Source organism: Macaca nemestrina, chromosome X (assembly GCF_043159975.1).
Source record: "Macaca nemestrina isolate mMacNem1 chromosome X, mMacNem.hap1, whole genome shotgun sequence".
NCBI lineage: Eukaryota > Metazoa > Chordata > Mammalia > Primates > Cercopithecidae > Macaca > Macaca nemestrina.
In genome coordinates this window covers 48552411-48569520 of record NC_092145.1, presented here as the reverse complement: position 1 = coordinate 48569520, position 17110 = coordinate 48552411, and the positions used below count along the sequence as shown (strand labels likewise).

Here is a 17110-nt window from a genome sequence, read left to right as displayed (position 1 = left end):
GAATTGCCATTTGACACAGCAATCCCATTATTGGGTATATACCCAAAGGAATATAAATCATTCTACCATAAAGACACATGCATGTGTATGTTCATCACAGCACTATTTACAATAGCAAAGTCCACCTAAATGACCATCAATGGTAGACTGAATAAAGAAAATGTGGTGCAAATACACTGTGGAATATTGTATAGCCATAAAAAAGAATAAGATCATGTTATGATCTCATGAGTACTCAGACACAGCCACATGGGACTATTGTCATTCACTTTTCTTAACTGTTCATTCTGATCCTTCTGGCTAAAATACCCATATTTGCTCTGACACTCCCTGTCCTCTGCTTATCTATGTATTACTTAAGTCCCAGCTCAAATGATGCTTCTATACAGGTTCCCTAAGCTCCAAGTGAGAGAATAAATGTTTCCTCTTTGGTCCCCTGTCACTTGTCTTCTAACCTCTATCTAATATTTCATTTTACTTTGCATCTCAATCGACATGCCTCTCTAAATTAAGAACTTTTTATTTTGGGCAGAGGCTGTCTTTTTTTTTTTAAGACCCTTAATTTAAAAATTTATAATTGACACACAATTGTATATATTTATGCGGTGTAATGTGATTGTCAATGTAAGTATACTATATAGTATAATGATCGAATGGGGGCAATTACCATACCCATCACATTGAACATTTTTCATTTATTTGTGGTGACATCATTCAAAATCTTCTCTTCTAGTTATCTTAAAACACACACTACATTGCTGTTTGCTGTAGTCACCCTACTGCATAAACAAACACCACACTTATTCTTCCTGCCTAACTGTAAGTTTGTACACATTGACCAACCTCTCTCCATCCTTCCCTACCCCGTACACTCCCCAGCCTCTGGTAAACGCTATTCCATTCTCTACTTTTGATTTTTTTTTTTTTTTGAGACGGAGTTTTGCTCTTGTTGCCCAGTCTGGAGTACAGTGGCACCATCTCAGCTCATCGCAACACCTCCCAGGTTCAAGTGATTCTCCTGCCTCAGCCTCCCAAGTAGCTGGGATTACAGGCATGCACTGCCACACCTGGCTAATTTTGTACTTTTAGTAGAGACAGGGTTTCTCCATGTTGGTCAGGCTGGTCTTGAACTCCTGACCTCGGGCGATCCGCCCCACCTCAGCCTCCCAAAGTGCTGGAATTACAGGTGTGAGCCACCGAGCCCAGCCTTGAAATTTTTTAAACTTTTATTTTAGGCTCAAGGGCACATGTGTTGGTTTGTTATATAGGCAAATTGTGTGTCACAGGTGTTTGTGTACCGATTATGTTCTTTGCAGCAACATGGATGGAGCCGGAGGCCATTATCCTAGGTGAACAAACACAGGAATAGAAAACCAAATACCACATGTTCTCATGTATATGTGGGAGCTAAACTTTGAGTACATATGAACACAAAGAAGGGAGCAACAGACACTGGGGCCTACTTGAGGATGGAGGAAGGGAGGAGGGTGAATATCAAAAAACTACGTATCTGGCACTATGCTTATTACATGGATGATGAAATAATCTGTACACAAACCCCTGTGACACACAGTTTGCTTATATAACATACCAACACATATGCAAGATCAGTTGAGATCAGATCATATAAGGCTTTACATGTTAGGCCAAGGAGTCAGACTGTAATGTGTAATTAGAAGCCACTAAAGACTCCTGGGCAGAAAAAGAGGCATGATTCAACCATGTTATGGCAAAAGTCAAACAGGAAGATCAACTCTAATGAAACTTTAAGGGAGGGACTGCATATAGGATGACCAGCTAAGACGTTACTGTAATAGTTTCAGTACCCTATTTCAAAGAAATTATGAGGGTCTATATTAAGACAGCAGGAATAGAAAGATCTGATAATGGAGACACGAAGAAAGTAAATAGCATCTCCATGACTGACTAGGTGAGCAGTGAGGATTCAAACATGATTCTGAGGTTACTAAACTAGGTGACCAGAGGGGTTGTTACACTGTTAACTGCAATTGAGAACAGTGGAGGAGAAGCAGTTTAGATATTTTCAAGTGTGTGGGAAATATCAAAATGCTTAGAAATAGGTCTTTTACGTGATTAGGAAGCTAATTCAGGGATTTTTGTTTTTTGGTTTTTGTTTTCTTTGAGACAGAGTCTCGCTCTGTCGCCCAGGCTGGAGTGCAGTGGCACGATCTTGGCTCACTGCAAGCTCCACCTCCCAGGTTCAGGCCATTCTCCTGTCTCAGCCTCCCGAGTAGCTGGGACTTCAGGCACCTACCACCACACCTGGCTAATTTTTTGTATTTTTAGTAGAGATGGGGTTTCACCACGTTAGCCGGGATGGTCTCCATCTCCTGACCTCATGATCTGCCCGACTCAGCCTCCCAAAGTGCTGGAATTACAGGCATGGGCCACCGTGCCTGGCCAATTCAGGTTTTTTAATAGTTGGACTGTATATAGCATGTATGAATATAGATTGTGAGGACTGAAACACAGCATTGTTCATAAGATGTACACAATGTACATTTCTTGCCTATCCTTGTTTTTTGTTTGTTTTTGTTTGTTTGTTTGTTTTGAGACGGAGTCTCACTCTGTCGCCCAGGCTGGAGTGCAGTGGCATGATCTCAGCTCACTGCAAGCTCCACCTGCCGGGTACACACCATTCTCCCACCTCAGCCTCCCGAGTAGCTGGGACTACAGGCACCGCCACCACGCCCAGATAATTTGTTTGTATTTTTAGTAGAGACGGGGTTTCACCATGTTAGCCAGGATGGTCTTAATCTCCTGACCTCGTGATCTGACCACCTCGGCCTCCCAAAGTGCTGGGATTACAAGTGTGAGCCACCATGTCCAACCTTGTTTTGTTTTTTAACCTTCATCTAACCACAATGGCCCATATGTTCCTGAGTATCCACCCCTGCCACCTACCCCATATGTTCTAAAAGAACAAAACTTATTTATATTAAAAACTTATGGCCAGGTGCAGTGACTCACGCCTCTAATCTCAGCACTTTGGGAGGCCAAGGTGGGTGGATCACCTGAGGTTAGGAGTTTGAAACCAGCCCAGCCAACATGGTGAAACCCCGACTCTACTAAAAATACAAAAATTAGCTGGGCGTGGTGGCATGCATCTGTAATCCCAGCTACTCGGGAGGCTGAAGCAGGAGAATCACTTGAACCCAGGAAGGGGAGGTTGCAGTAAGCTGAGATCGCGCCACTCCACTCCACTCTGAGTGTCAAGAGCGAAACTCCGTCTCAAAAAAATAAAAACAGCCAACAACAACAACAACAACAAAAACAACTTATTAGCAGTACACATCTTTAATTTAAAGGAAATCTTTAAAAATACATTCCAAAGCCTAACTTTTAGAATTAGCTATGCTTTCAAAGATTATACAGGTTATAATATCAGAAATGAATGCTACATTATATAATTAATCACAACTTTATTACCATACATTTTCCTGAGAGATGGCTCTTAGAGAAAAGACAAATAATGTCTGTGATTTTAGTGCCATAGCTAAAAATTTAAAGCCCCTAAATAAATAGAAAAAAGGGCCACTCTCTGGCAAAATTACCTCCAGACACATAAGGGATATTTGGGTCATATACTGATGTTGGGAGAAAATATAACAGAGGGTCTCTACATTTCAGACTCCTTCACTCCCCATTGTTTTTGAGATTTTCCTGTTGCAAATGAGAACGAGGTGAGTCATTAACCTCTATCAAGCTGAGTGATCACACATGAGTCAGTAGAGTTATTAAAAAGGGCTTAACTAAATGGCTATTATGTAAAAATAGTGTCTTTTGGAATGTTAAGGATCTATAATAAAACCCTTTGAAAAAAAATGTTAAGTTAATAACTTCAAATAAAGAGAGAATCTTAGCATACTATGAGATATTTCTTTTTGGCCTCATCTTTTGAAAACTTTGGTTACTGAGGACCATAAATTTAAGGGGTTGCTTGAGTAACAATTTTACCATGTACATTGCCATTTAAGGTTTTTACCCTTAATTTGAAAATTAAAACTGTGAATACTATTTTAATATTTTCTCGAGAGATGGCTTTTAGAGAAAAGACAATGTCTGTGATTTTAGTGCTGTAGCTAAAAACTTAAAGCTCCCAAATAAATAGAAAAAAGGGGCACTCTCTGGCAAAATTACCTCCACACCCATAACGAATATTTGGGTCATATACTCATATTGGAAGAAGATACAACAGAGGGTATCTACATTTCAGATATTCAGTATTTTTGTATTAAAATTCTAGGCTAAAAGTCCTTTTATTTTATTTTGTTGCTGTTGTTGTTGTTATTGTGTATTATACTTTAAGTTCTAGGGTACATGGACACAACGTGCAGGTTTGTTACATATGTATACATGTGCCATGTTGGTGTGCTGCACCCATTAAGTCATCATTTACATTAGGTATCTCTCCTAATACTATCCCTTCCCCCTCCCTCCACCCCATGACAGGCTCTGGTGTGTGATGTTCCCCACCCTGTGTCCAAGTGTTCTCATTGTTCAATTCCCACCTATGAGTGAGAACATGTGGTGTTTGGTTTTCTGTCCTTGTGATAGTTTGCTCAGAATGATGGTTTCTAGCTTCATCCATGTCTCTACAAAGGACATGAACTCATCCTTTTTTATGGCTGCATAGTATTCCATGGTGTATATGTGCCACATTTTCTTGATCCAGTCTATCATTGATGGACATTTGGGTTGGTTCCAAGTCTTTGCTATTGTGAATAGTGCCGCAATAAACATACGTTTCATGTGTCTTTATAGCAGCATGATTTATAATCCTTTGAGTATATGCCCAGTAATGGTATGGCTGGGTCAAATGGTATTTCTAGTTCTAGACCCTTGAAGAATCACCACACCGTCTTCCACAATGGTTGAACTAGTTTACAGTCCCACCAACAGTGTAAAAGTGTTCCTATTTCTCCACATCCTCTCCAGCATCTGTTGTTTCCTGACATTTTAATGATTGCCATTCTAACTGGTGTGAGATGGTATCTCATTGTGGTTTTGATTTGCATTTCTCTGATGGTCAGTGATGATGAGCATTTTTTTCATGTGTCTGTTGGCTGCATAAATGTCTTCTTTTAACAAGTGTCTGTTCATATCCTTTGCCCACTTTTTGATGGGGTTGTTTGATTTTTTTCTTGTAAATTTGTTTAAGTTCTTTGTAGATTCTGGATATTAGCCCTTTGTCAGATGGGTAGATTGAAAAGATTTTCTCACATTCTGTAGGTTGCTTGTTCACTCTGATGGTAGTTTCTTTTGCTGTGCAGAAGTTCTTTAGTTTAATTAGATCCCATTTGTCAATTTTGGCTTTTGTTGCCATTGCTTTTGGTGTTTTAGTCATGAAGTCCTTGCCCATGCCTATGTCCTGAATGGTATTGCCTAGGTTTTCTTCTAGGGTTTTTATGGTTTTAGGTCTAATATTTAAGTCTTTAATCCATCTTGAATTAATTTTTGTATAAGGTATAAGGAAGGGATCCAGTTTCAGCTTTCTACATATGGCTAGCTAGTTTTCCCAGCACCATTTATTAAATAGGGAATCCTTTCCCCATTTCTTGTTTTTGTCAAGTTTGTCAAAGATCAGATGGTAGTAGATTTGTGGTGTTATTTCTGAGGGCTCTATTCGATTCCATTGGTCTATATCTCTGTTTTGGTACCAGTACCATGCTGTTTTGGTTACTGTAGCCTTGTAGTATAGTTTGAAGTCAGGTGGCATGATGCCTCCAGCTTTGTTCTTTTGGCTTAGGATTGTCTTGGCAATGTGGGCTCTTTTTTGGTTCCATATGAACTTTAAAGTAGCTTTTTCCAATTATGTGAAGAAAGCCGTTGGTAGCTTGATGGAGATGGCATTGAATCTGTAGATTACCTTGGGCAGTATGGCCATTTTCACAATATTGATTCTTTCTATCCATGAGCATGGAATGTTCTTCCATTTGTTTGTGTCCTCTCATTTCGTTGAACAGTGGTTTGTAGTTCTCCTTGAAGAGGTCCTTCACATCCCTTGTAAGTTGGATTCCTAGGTATTTTATTCTCTTTGAAGCAATTGTGAATGGGAGTTCACTCATGATTTGGCTCTCTGTGTGTCTGTTATTGGCGTATAGGAATGCTTGTGATTTTTGCACACTGATTTTGTATCCTGAGACTTTGCTGATGTTGCTTACGAATTTAAGGAGATTTTGGGTTGAGACGATGGGGTTTTCTAAATATACGGTCATGTCATCTGCAAACAGGGACAATTTAACTGCCTCTTTTCCTAATTGAATACCCTTTCTTTCTTTCTCTTGCCTGATTGCACTGGCCAGAACTTCCAACACCATGTTGAATAGGAGTGGTGAGAGAGGGCATCCCTGTCTTGTGCCAGTTTCCAAAGGGAATTTTTCCAGTTTTTGCCCATTCGGTATGATATTGGCTGTGGGTTTGTCATAAATAGCTCTTATTATTTTGAGATATGTTCTATCAATACCTAGTTTATTGAGAGTTTTTAGCATGAAGGGGTGTTGAATTTTGTCAAAGGCCTTTTCTGCATCTATTGAGATAATCATGTGGTTTTTGTCTTTAGTTCTCTTTATATGATGGATTACATTTATTGATTTCCATATGTTGAACCAGCTTTGCATCCCAGGGATGAAGCCAACTTGATCATGGTGGATAAGCTTTTTGATGTGCTGCTGGATTCAGTTTGTCAGTATTTTACTGAGGCTTTTTGCATCAATGTTCATCAGGGATATTGGTCTAAAAGTTTCCTTTTTTGTTGTATCTCTGCCAGGCTTTGGTATCAGGATGATGTTGGCCTCATAAAATGAATTAGGGAGTATTCACTCTTTTTCTATTGATTGGAATAGTTTCAGAAGGAATGGTACCAGCTCCTCTTTGTATCTCTGGTATAATTTGGCTGTGGATCCGTCCGGTCCTGGACTTTTTTTGGTTGGTAGGCTATTAATTATTGCCTCAATTTCAGAAACTGTTATTGGTCTATTCAGGTATTCAACTTCTTCCTGCTTTACATTTAGGAGGGTGTATGTGTCCAGGAATTTATCCATTTCTTCTAGATTTTCTAGTTTATTTGTGTAGAGGTGTTTATAGTATTCTCTGATGGTAGTTTGTATTTCTGTGGGATTGGTGGTGATATCCCCTTTATCATTTTTTATTGCATCTATTTGATTCTTCTCTCTTTTCTTCTTTATTAGTCTTGCTAGTGCTCTATCATTTTTGTTGATCTTTTCAAAAAACCAGCTCCTGGATTCATTGATTTTTGAAGGGTTTTTTGTGTCTCTATCTCCTTCAGTTCTGCTCTGATCTTAGTTATTTCTTGTCTTCTGCTATCTTTTGAATGTATTTGCTCTTGCTTCTCTAGTTCTTTTAATTGTGATGTTAGGGTGTCAATTTTAGATCTTTACAGCTTTCTCTTGTGGGCATTTAGTGCTATAAATTTCCCTCTACACACTGCTTTAAATGTGTCCCAGAGATTCTGGTATGTTGTGTCTTTGTTCTCATTGGTTTCAAAGAACATCTTTATGTCTGCTTTCATTTCGTTACATACCCAGTAGTCATTCAGGAGCAGGTTGTTCAGTTTCCATGTAGTTGAGCAGTTTTGAGTGAGTTTCTTAGTCCTGAGTTCTAGTTTGATTGCACTGTGGTCTGAGAGACAGTTTGTTATAATTTCTGTTCTTGTACATTTGCTGAGGAGTGCTTTACTTCCAAGTATGTGGTCAATTTGGAATAAGTGCGATGTGGTGCTGAGAAGAATGTATATTCTGTTGATTTGGGTGGAGAGTTCTGTAGATGTCTATTAGGTCCACTTGGTGCAGAGCTGAGTTCAAGTCCTGGATATCCTTGTTAACTTTCTGTCTCCTTGATTTGTCTAATGTTGACAGTGGGGTGTTAAAGTCTCCCATTATTATTGTGTGGGAGTCTAAGTCTCTCTTTGTAGGTCTCTAAGGACTTGCTTTATGAATCTGGGTGCTCCTGTATTGAGTGCATATATATTTAGGATAGTTAGCTTTTCTTGTTCAATTGATCCCTTTACCATTATGTAATGACCATCTTTGTTTCTTTTGATCTTTGTTGGTTTAAAGTCTGTTTTGTCAGAGACTAGGATTGCACCCCCTGCTTTCTTTTGCTTTCCATTTGCTTGGTGGATCTTCCTCCATCCCTTTATTTTGAGCCTATGTGTATCTGCACTTGAGATGGATCTCCTGAATATAGCACACTGATGGGTCTTAACTCTTATCCAATTTGCTAGTCTATGTCTTTTAATTGGAGCATTTAGCCCATTTACATTTAAGGTTAATATTGTTATGTGTGAATTTGATCCTGTCGTTATTATGTTAGCTGGTTATTTTGCTCGTTAGTTGATGTAGTTTCCTACTAGCATTGATGGTCTTTACAATTTGACATGTTTTTGCAGTGGCTGGTATTGGTTGTTCCTTTCCAGGTTTAGTGCTTCCTTCTGGAGTTCTTGTAAGGCAGGCCTGGTGGTGACAGAATCTCTCAGCATTTGTTTGTCTGTAAATGATTTTATTTCTCCTTTACTTATGAAGCTTAGTTTGACTGGATATGAAATTCTGGGTTGAAAATTCTTTTCTTTAAGAATGTTGAATATTGGCCCCCACTCTCTTCTGGCTTATAGAGTTTCTGCCGAGAGATCTGCTGTTACTCTGATGGGCTTCCCTTTGTGGGTAACCCGACCTTTCTTTCTGGCTGCCCTTAATATTTTTTCCTTTATTTCAACTTTGATGAATCTGACAATTATGTGTCTTGGAGTTGCTCTTCTTAAGGAGTATCTTTGTGGCATTTTCTGTATTTCGTGAATTTGAATGTTGGTCTGCCTTGCTAGGTTGGGGAAGTTCTCCTGGATAATATTCTGAAGAGTGTTTTCTAACTTGGTTCCATTCTCCCCATCACTTTCAGGTACACCAATCAGACGTAGATTTGGTCTTTTCACGTAGTCCCATATTTCTTGGAGGCTTTGTTCATTTCTTTTTACTCTTTTTTCTCTAAACTTCTCTTCTCGCTTCATTTCATTCATTTGATCTTCAATCACTGATACCCTTTCTTCCACTTGATTGAATCGGCTACTGAAGCTTGTGCATGCATCACGTAGTTCTCTTGCCTTGGTTTTCAGCTCCATCAGGTCATTTAAGGACTTCTCTACACTGTTTATTCTAGTTAGCCATTCGTCTAATCTTTTTTCAAGGTTTTTAGCTTCTTTGCAATGGGTTTGAACATCCTCCTTTACCTTGGAGAAGTTTATTATTACCGATCATCTGAAGCCTTTTTCTCTCAAATCATCAAAGTCATTTTCCGTCCAGCTTTGTTCCGTTGCTGGCAAGTAGCTGCGTTCCTTTGGAGGAGTAGAGGCACTCTGATTTTTAGAATTTTAAGCTTTTCTGCTCTGGTTTCTCCCCATTTTTGTGGTTTTATCTACCTTTGGTCTTTGATGATGGTGACATACAGACGGAGTTTTGGTGTGGATGTCCTTTCTGTTTGTTAGTTTTCCTTCTGCCAGTCAGGACCCTCAGCTGCAGGTCTGTTGCAGTTTGCTGGAGGTCCACTCCGGACCCTGTTTGCCTGGGTTTCACCAGCGGAGGCTGCAGAACAGGAAATATTGCAGAACGGCAGATGTGGCTGCCTGATCCTTCCTCTGGAAGCTTCATCTCAGAGGGGCACATGGCTGTATGCGGTGTCAGTCAGCCCCTACTGAGAGGTGTCTCCCATTTAGGCTACTTGGAAGTCAGAGACCCACTTGAGGAGGCAGGCTGTCTGTTCTCGGATCTCAAACTCCGTGCTGGGAGAACCACTACTCACTTCAAAGCTGTCAGACAGGGACGTTTGAGTCTGCAGAAGTTTCTGCTGCCTTTTGTTCAGCTATGCCCTGCCCCTAGAGGTGGAGTCTACAGAGGCAGGCAGGCCTCCTTGAGCTGCGGTGGGCTCCACCCAGTTCGAGCTTCCTTTCCTCTTTGTTTACCTACTCAAGCCTCAGCAATGGCGGACGCCCCTCCCCCAGCCTTGCTGTTCCCTTGCAGTTCGATCTCAGACTGCTGTGCTAGCTGTGAGCGAGGCTCCGTGGGCGTGGGACCCTCTGAGCCAGGCACGGGATATAATCTCCTGGTGTGCCATTTGCTAAGGCCGCTGGAAAAGTGCAGTATTAGGGTGGGACTGTCCCGATTTTCCAGGCACTGTCTGTCAGGGCTTCCCTTTGCTAGGAAAGGGAATTCCCTGACCCCTTGCACTGCCTGGGTGAGGCGATGCCCCACCCTGCTCTGTGGGCTGCACCCACTGTCTGACAAGCCCCAGTGAAATGCATGCGGTATGTCAGTTGGAAATGCAAAAGTCACCCATCTTCTGTGTGGCTCACACTGGGAGCTGCAGACTGGAGCTGTTCCTATTCAGCCATCTTGGATCCTCCTCTAAAAGCCCTTTTAGAGTTGTATGTGTGTATTTGTATTTATTCCAGATTGGAGTTTGATCTTTAACTCAGATTAGCTCCTTAACTTAATATCAGTGGGAGGTTTCCCTGGTTGGTTATAACTTAACATTAAATAAGTGCTATTCCTTTGCTTAAGATTATTGGTCTCAGGTCATATAGACTAGAAGGAATATAAACCTTGATAAGCCTTGGAATGGCATGAGCAATCTGACATTCTTACAACATTGGGAAAGATAACTTTTGTACTTTATTTTTTTCCACAAAAATTATATAATTGTTGGTGCAGAGGTAAGTATTATAGATAATTAGACCTTTAGTAATAAGATTAGTCTTATTTTAGGCTTGTCTTTAATTGGTAGTGAATAGAAATGTGCATTTCTATATGTTATCTTCATTGCTAACCTGATTAGGTCCATGTAAAACCTTAGAACACCTTGAGCAAGTTTTATATTGCTTTTGAGAATATAGAAAAATGGTACATCATGGACGTATGTATAGTTTGTACATTTGGATTTGTAAACATTGTTTGGCTCAAATTACTATCCCAATATGTAAATCCGTATACATGCTAGTAGTGAGCTCATGAGATAATTTATCATCTTATAAATTGGGAAATATTTCTGTATTCCCCCAATATTAGATTCCCTATAATACAAGCCCTATTTTCTACAATTCAGGAGACTATTTGTCTTTAAGCAAACCTTCATATAAGATGCAAATTCGGTCTCAAAGGCAATACTGTTGAACTATAGTTAGTTAATCTGAGGAGGGGGAAGTGTTGTATATAATAGCTTCCTTACTAAGTTATGAGTACCCTAAGATCAGTAACAAAATCTCATGGATGTTTATATAGTCTACAAATTTTATATAGATAGTAGGTGATCAAAAATGTTAATTGAATGAATGAGTATCCATCCTTTGTCTCATTGAGACCCATTTAAAATCATTTTGGCAATTGGGTTATTACACTAAGAATGTTTCAGCAAACTAAAACTGAATTTGTTTTCCTTTACAGGTGCAGGAGACATTGTTGCAATCATGATCGGCAATCTGAAAGGCACAAAAATTCTACAATCTATTCAAAGAGGCATACAAGTGACAATGGTCATAGAAGTCGGGAAAAAACACGGCCCTTGGGTGAATCACTATTCAATTTTTTTCGTTTCTGTGTCCTTTTTTATTATTACGGCAGCAACTGTGGGCTATTTTATCTTTTATTCTGCTCGAAGGCTACGGAATGCAAGAGCTCAAAGCAGGAAGCAGGTTTGTAATGGTCCTTTCTTCCAATATTAAAAAAAAATTTACTATTCTAATTGTTGTTTCAGGGTCCTACATTTTAATACATTTTACTTGCTAGACAATGATCTCCCCATATGTTTTACAAAATCTGGTAGTTTTTAAAGTATGTCAGCTCTTCTCAAATGTTTTATTTTCTATATTTGTCAAAGAACTTAATCCTACCTGATTAAATCTTGTAACACCTCATTAGAGAGCACATCCAGCATTTAATTATATATGGGTGTAAACACATATGTTCTTTTAAATCAACATTTTTTTTCTAAATTACAAAAATATTTCATACTCAATATAGAAAACTTAGAAATTAGAAAGTGCACAGGAAAAAAGTCACCTAAAACCTGATATAACAACATAACTATAGTCATCGCCCAAAGGTAACCACTATTATTTTATGTATATGTCTGTATTTGCATGTGGGGATGGGGCCGAGAAGAGGGACTAGGCTGAGAAGGCAGGTTAGATCTAATTGTGCATGATATACTGTTAGGCTTCAAATGGAGTCAAATATTAATAGTTTCTACCATGTTATAACAGTGTATAAAAAGGTACAAGGTATAGAAACAACAGCAAAAATACCAAAGCATTATTGAACAGTAAAGTACCTATGGTTGTATGGCATTGATCTTGCCACCATTAAATTGTCCCCCTCAGCCCCCTGATATCCTGACATTTCTCCTTACCCAGCTTAAATTCCATGGTCACTCCCATGCATACATCTTCAGTTCCCTTGGCCCTTGTTTCTCTTTGTTACAGTTGCTGGCAAAACAAATCCAACCCTGGTTAAATCTACTTCCCACCTACTCTATATCTGTACCCTGCACAGCTGAAGTATCAGAAAGGCATTTACAGCTGTACTGACTGATCTCACTTTAAGTTTGTGACCATAAAATCAGAGTGGGCCCTTAATGCTACCCAGGAATCACAGTATGTTTCCGTGGCCATTTACTTTCCTACTGTTGACTAACCATATGTGTTCCTTTCCCTTTCTCCAACACCTCCTCCAACTTTACTCTCAATTTGTATTTTATTTTACTGAGAAAATTGAAGCAATCAATAATACTTCCACATCCTCTCATCTATCTTCATCTGAGTCTATCCTATTCCCCTTTGTCTTCTGTTTTTATGGATGAACTGTTCCTTTGCAAAGGCTCTTTCACTCAGGTACAAGTTTCTTTTTGTCTTTTATATACTCTAGGACATCACTCCAGAAATTGCCCTCTCTCACTCTCCTACTTTAACAATTTCTCCCTCTCCTCTGGATCTTTTCCACCAACATGCAAACATAGTATTATTGCTCCCATTTTCAAAAGATTTTCTCTTGACCCCAGGCCAAAAACCTTGAAGTTGTTTGTTATTCCTTTTATTCTCTCACCTCCCATGTAAACTCTATCAGCAAATCATGTTATTTCTACCTTCGTTATATATCCAGAATTTGATTGTTTCTTATTACCTCCATTGCTTCCACCCCAGTCAAGGCCACCATGATTTCTTACCTCCTCCTCCCTTCAGGTGTTCTCAGTATAACAACGGAATGGTGTGCCACTTCTTTAGAAAGCTCAGTAGGGATTTAATGCTTTCAGATGAAAATACATTTTTATATGTACTGAGAAGTTTCTCTAAAGGCAGTTGATTTCTGGCCACTTCATGTCCTCTTCCTCCAATAAGTGAAAAGAAATTCAATTTATTTAGGGGGTGGAAGGAGCAGTGAGGATTTTTATATAGCATGAAAGTTAATTTAATTTAGGAATAGATGAGAAATTGAAATTTTATTATAAAAACTTCACAAAGATTAGATACCAGCATATGGTAATAAGTGATGTTTATCTCAGTGTTTAAAGTTAATTGACTTCTATCCTCCTTGGAGAAGCAGCTTATCACATTGGTGGCAGGTTCAGCCTGATACTAGCTGCGGTCAAAAAGATGTTTAAAATTCCTGTACCAGGCCACTCAGTAGTATCACACTGTGTTAATATTTGACATTTGTATATTGTGCTGTTTTTTTATCTGCGAGGCTGGAAGGAAATTGGTGTCCAGTGTGACTAACTATTCAAAGGTTATAGTTACAATGACAAGAGTGTTTGGTTTGAATATGTTCATGGTGGGGCATGGGTTTCTGTATTCTCGGTGCTATAATAAATTTATTGACATGGCATTAAACCCCATCAAAAAATAATAAGGTTTATAAAGAACTTTGTCTGGTGTTACAGAGCTTCATTGGACATTTAGCTCTGGTCTGCTCATTTAATTTTCATAGTTTATAATACATCTTATGAAAATTAACCTCTGTAGAAATGGTCAAGAATAGCATTAAAACTTCTCATCTATTGGAGAAGGCTTTTGAAGGGGCTTTTAAAAATTACTTATTGGACTATATCTGTTTATCCTTTGGGGACTAAAAGATTAAATATATGGCTGATAATCCTTTTTGCTTGTAAATATTTGAGAGTGCTAGAATGTCATTTATATATTTAATTTTCATGACTTAGTATTAATTTTTAAAAGGTGGAACTTAATGCATATGCTGATTATAACTATCAGTAAACATTTAACTATATTATCTCCATTTTACTGGTAGAAATGGCGATGAAGCTGTGTTAGGGAAATTTGGCTTCATTAGAATGTTAGGCAAGTTTAATATATTCAAGAATTTCATAACCTTCTGAAGGTTATGATACATGATATATAATGTCAGGAAACTGATAACTGTAACCATAAATTCTGATGACTGAATGCTCAGATGAGACCCCCAGATGGAATAGCCTCATATGTTGTAGTGTGATGTGTAAGAACACATATCATCCCTGTTTTGTAGATACAAAGCTTTTAAACAGAACAAAAAAGTATCATTGGATTATAAATGAAAATAACATATTAGGCCTTATAAGTTAGTTTCGTGTCCCTGCCGGGGACAACCCTAACTTGAGACAAGAAAGATTATGGGAAACCTTATGGCATATACAAATTAAACTACATTTAGGAGTAACTACTATACACTTGACTCTAGCACGGAGGACCAAACATTTTCGGATACAGTAAATGTATCCTAACTATATTCAAGTAGTTAATACTCAATAGCAACAATGCATGTGTTGGATTAAACATTGACCAGTGAAATAAAAGAGGGCTGTAGGTGAAATAGGACCTGGCATAGATATAATGTGAAAAGCTGAATTTACTTTTAATGAAGAGTGACTTTCAGAGGAAAATGATTTACTAACTAAAATAGATTTGAAGGAAATCATCTTCCAAGAGGAGGGAAAAGAACGGGAATCCACTTGGAAATGTCATAAAGCTTTGCTAAACTGATCACACAGACCCAACACATAATGCTAGAGAATGCTAGGAATCAATATTGGGAAAGAGAATATACTCTAACACAACAGAATCTATTAACTATTTTACTTAAAAGTGATCCCCAAGTAGCCATGGGGGTAATGGCCTTCCATTTTTAGCTGCAGAAGCTCAGGCAGAGAATCACTGAGACACATGCAGATCCCCAAATTTATGGATTCTTTTTTTCTTGTAAAATTGCAACTTGCACTGCTGATCTCTGACTGATCTTGACCAAAGGATGGGCCAAAATAAGGCTAGTAGGAATAGAACTAATACTGAAGGATACCCATGTACTCCCATGGGAGGGAAATGGCCTTGCTGTACAAAGTTAACAGGAACCTATAACTTTATAATAAGTTGAGACAAATGATTGACTTTGTCCCCAGCTAACATGGAACCTAGAAATGACAGAATGATTGCCACTGGTGACAGCATTTGTTCCTCCTCATATCTGGCATATGGGTAAAGGCTAATTCTTCTAGAAAGGTTTAATAAATATTTCTGTGACATTTCCGGATTTTTTTGTAAACAAACCAAACTGTATCATAACCATACTCTGATATGGTGTAATACTGGTATTGTTAGTAAAATTCAACTATCTTATATAAATAAATCATATGGTAATCAAATGTATTTGAGAAATTGAACTAAAAACTCCTCACAGTATGATACCAAGGGAGAGTGACTGGCATGAAGAAGAATTAGAATGATTTAGTTCATTACTATATTAAATAGCTCTGTGCAAGTTTATCACAAAGTTCAAGTGGCCATAGATCAAGGGAATAAATGGATAATTAAATTGGTATAATAATGTAAAGATGTTTGTGATGGTCTTATACACGGGATGAATTGTTCCTTTGAACCTGTTTCCACTCCTTGTTGGCTTCTGCAAGTATTAGGTAGACTTATGTTGTTCTTATGGCACCTTATATATAAATACTGTGCTAACTGAACAGTATATACAGTTGATCCTTAAACAACTTGGGTTTCAACCACATGAATCCACTTATATGTGGATATTCTTCCACTTCTGCCACACCTGAGGCAGCAAGACCAGTATATCCTTTTCGTCCTCTGCAGCCTAGTAAATGTGAAGAAAGAAGGATGGAGGCCTTCATGATAATCCATGCCCCCTTAATTAAGATAAAATATATTTTCTCTCATGCCTGTCGTACCAGCACTTTGGGAGGCCGAGGCAGGTGGATCACTTGAGCCCAGGAGTTCAAGACCAACCTGTGCAACATGGCAAAACCCTGTCCCTACAAATAATAGAAAAATTAGCCAGGCATGGTGGCATGTGACTGTAGTCCCAGCTACTTGGGAGGCTGAGGTGGAAGAATCACTTGAGCCCAGGAGGCAGAGGTTGCAGTGAGCCGAGATCATGCCACTGCACTCCAGCCTGGGTGACAGTGAGACCCTGTCTTTAAATATATATTCTTTTCTTCCTTATGATTTTCTTAATAACATTTTCTTTTCTCTAATTTACTTTATTGTACAAACACAGTATATAATTTATATAACATACAACATATGTGTTTATTAACTGTTTATGTTATCAATAAGGCTTCCAGTCAACAGTAGACTATTAGTAGTTAAGTTTTGGGGGAGTCTAAAGCTATATGTGGAGTCTTGGCTGTGTGAGGGTCAGTGCCCATAACTGCCATGTTGTTCAAGGGTCAACTGTATACTGTATATAGTACACTGTATATAAATACTATGCTAACTGTGTAGTTACTGTATAGTAACTATACTGACTACTGTACTAACTGAAGTGATAATATATAAATACTGTACAAATAGTTACTGCATTGAAAGTTTTATTATAAAAAGTCTTTGACCAACTGGATGGATTGTGAGGAAAAAGGTAACACAACAGATGTAGTTGCTTACTCCTGGCATGTCCTCAAGGGAACCATGATTGGCCCCTGGCCAACCCTGGGAATGTGGCTCTCAAAGTGGTCTTTACGTTAGTGATTGATAATTTTGTTATATACACCTGGAACAATGGACCATGTTATACCAGCC

At 38.6% G+C, this 17110-nt stretch overlaps 1 protein-coding gene across 2 annotated transcripts in view; it reads left to right on the top strand.

The window, feature by feature from the left end:
* LOC105490433 (ring finger protein 128) overlaps positions 1-17110 on the top strand; it is a 99043-nt gene that overhangs the window by 64639 nt on the left and 17294 nt on the right. For both annotated transcript variants that reach the window (XM_011756033.2, XM_011756031.2), the window contains exon 2: positions 11469-11716. In XM_011756033.2, the coding sequence (XP_011754335.1) occupies positions 11469-11716 (248 nt within the window). The remainder of the gene's footprint in view (positions 1-11468; positions 11717-17110) is intronic.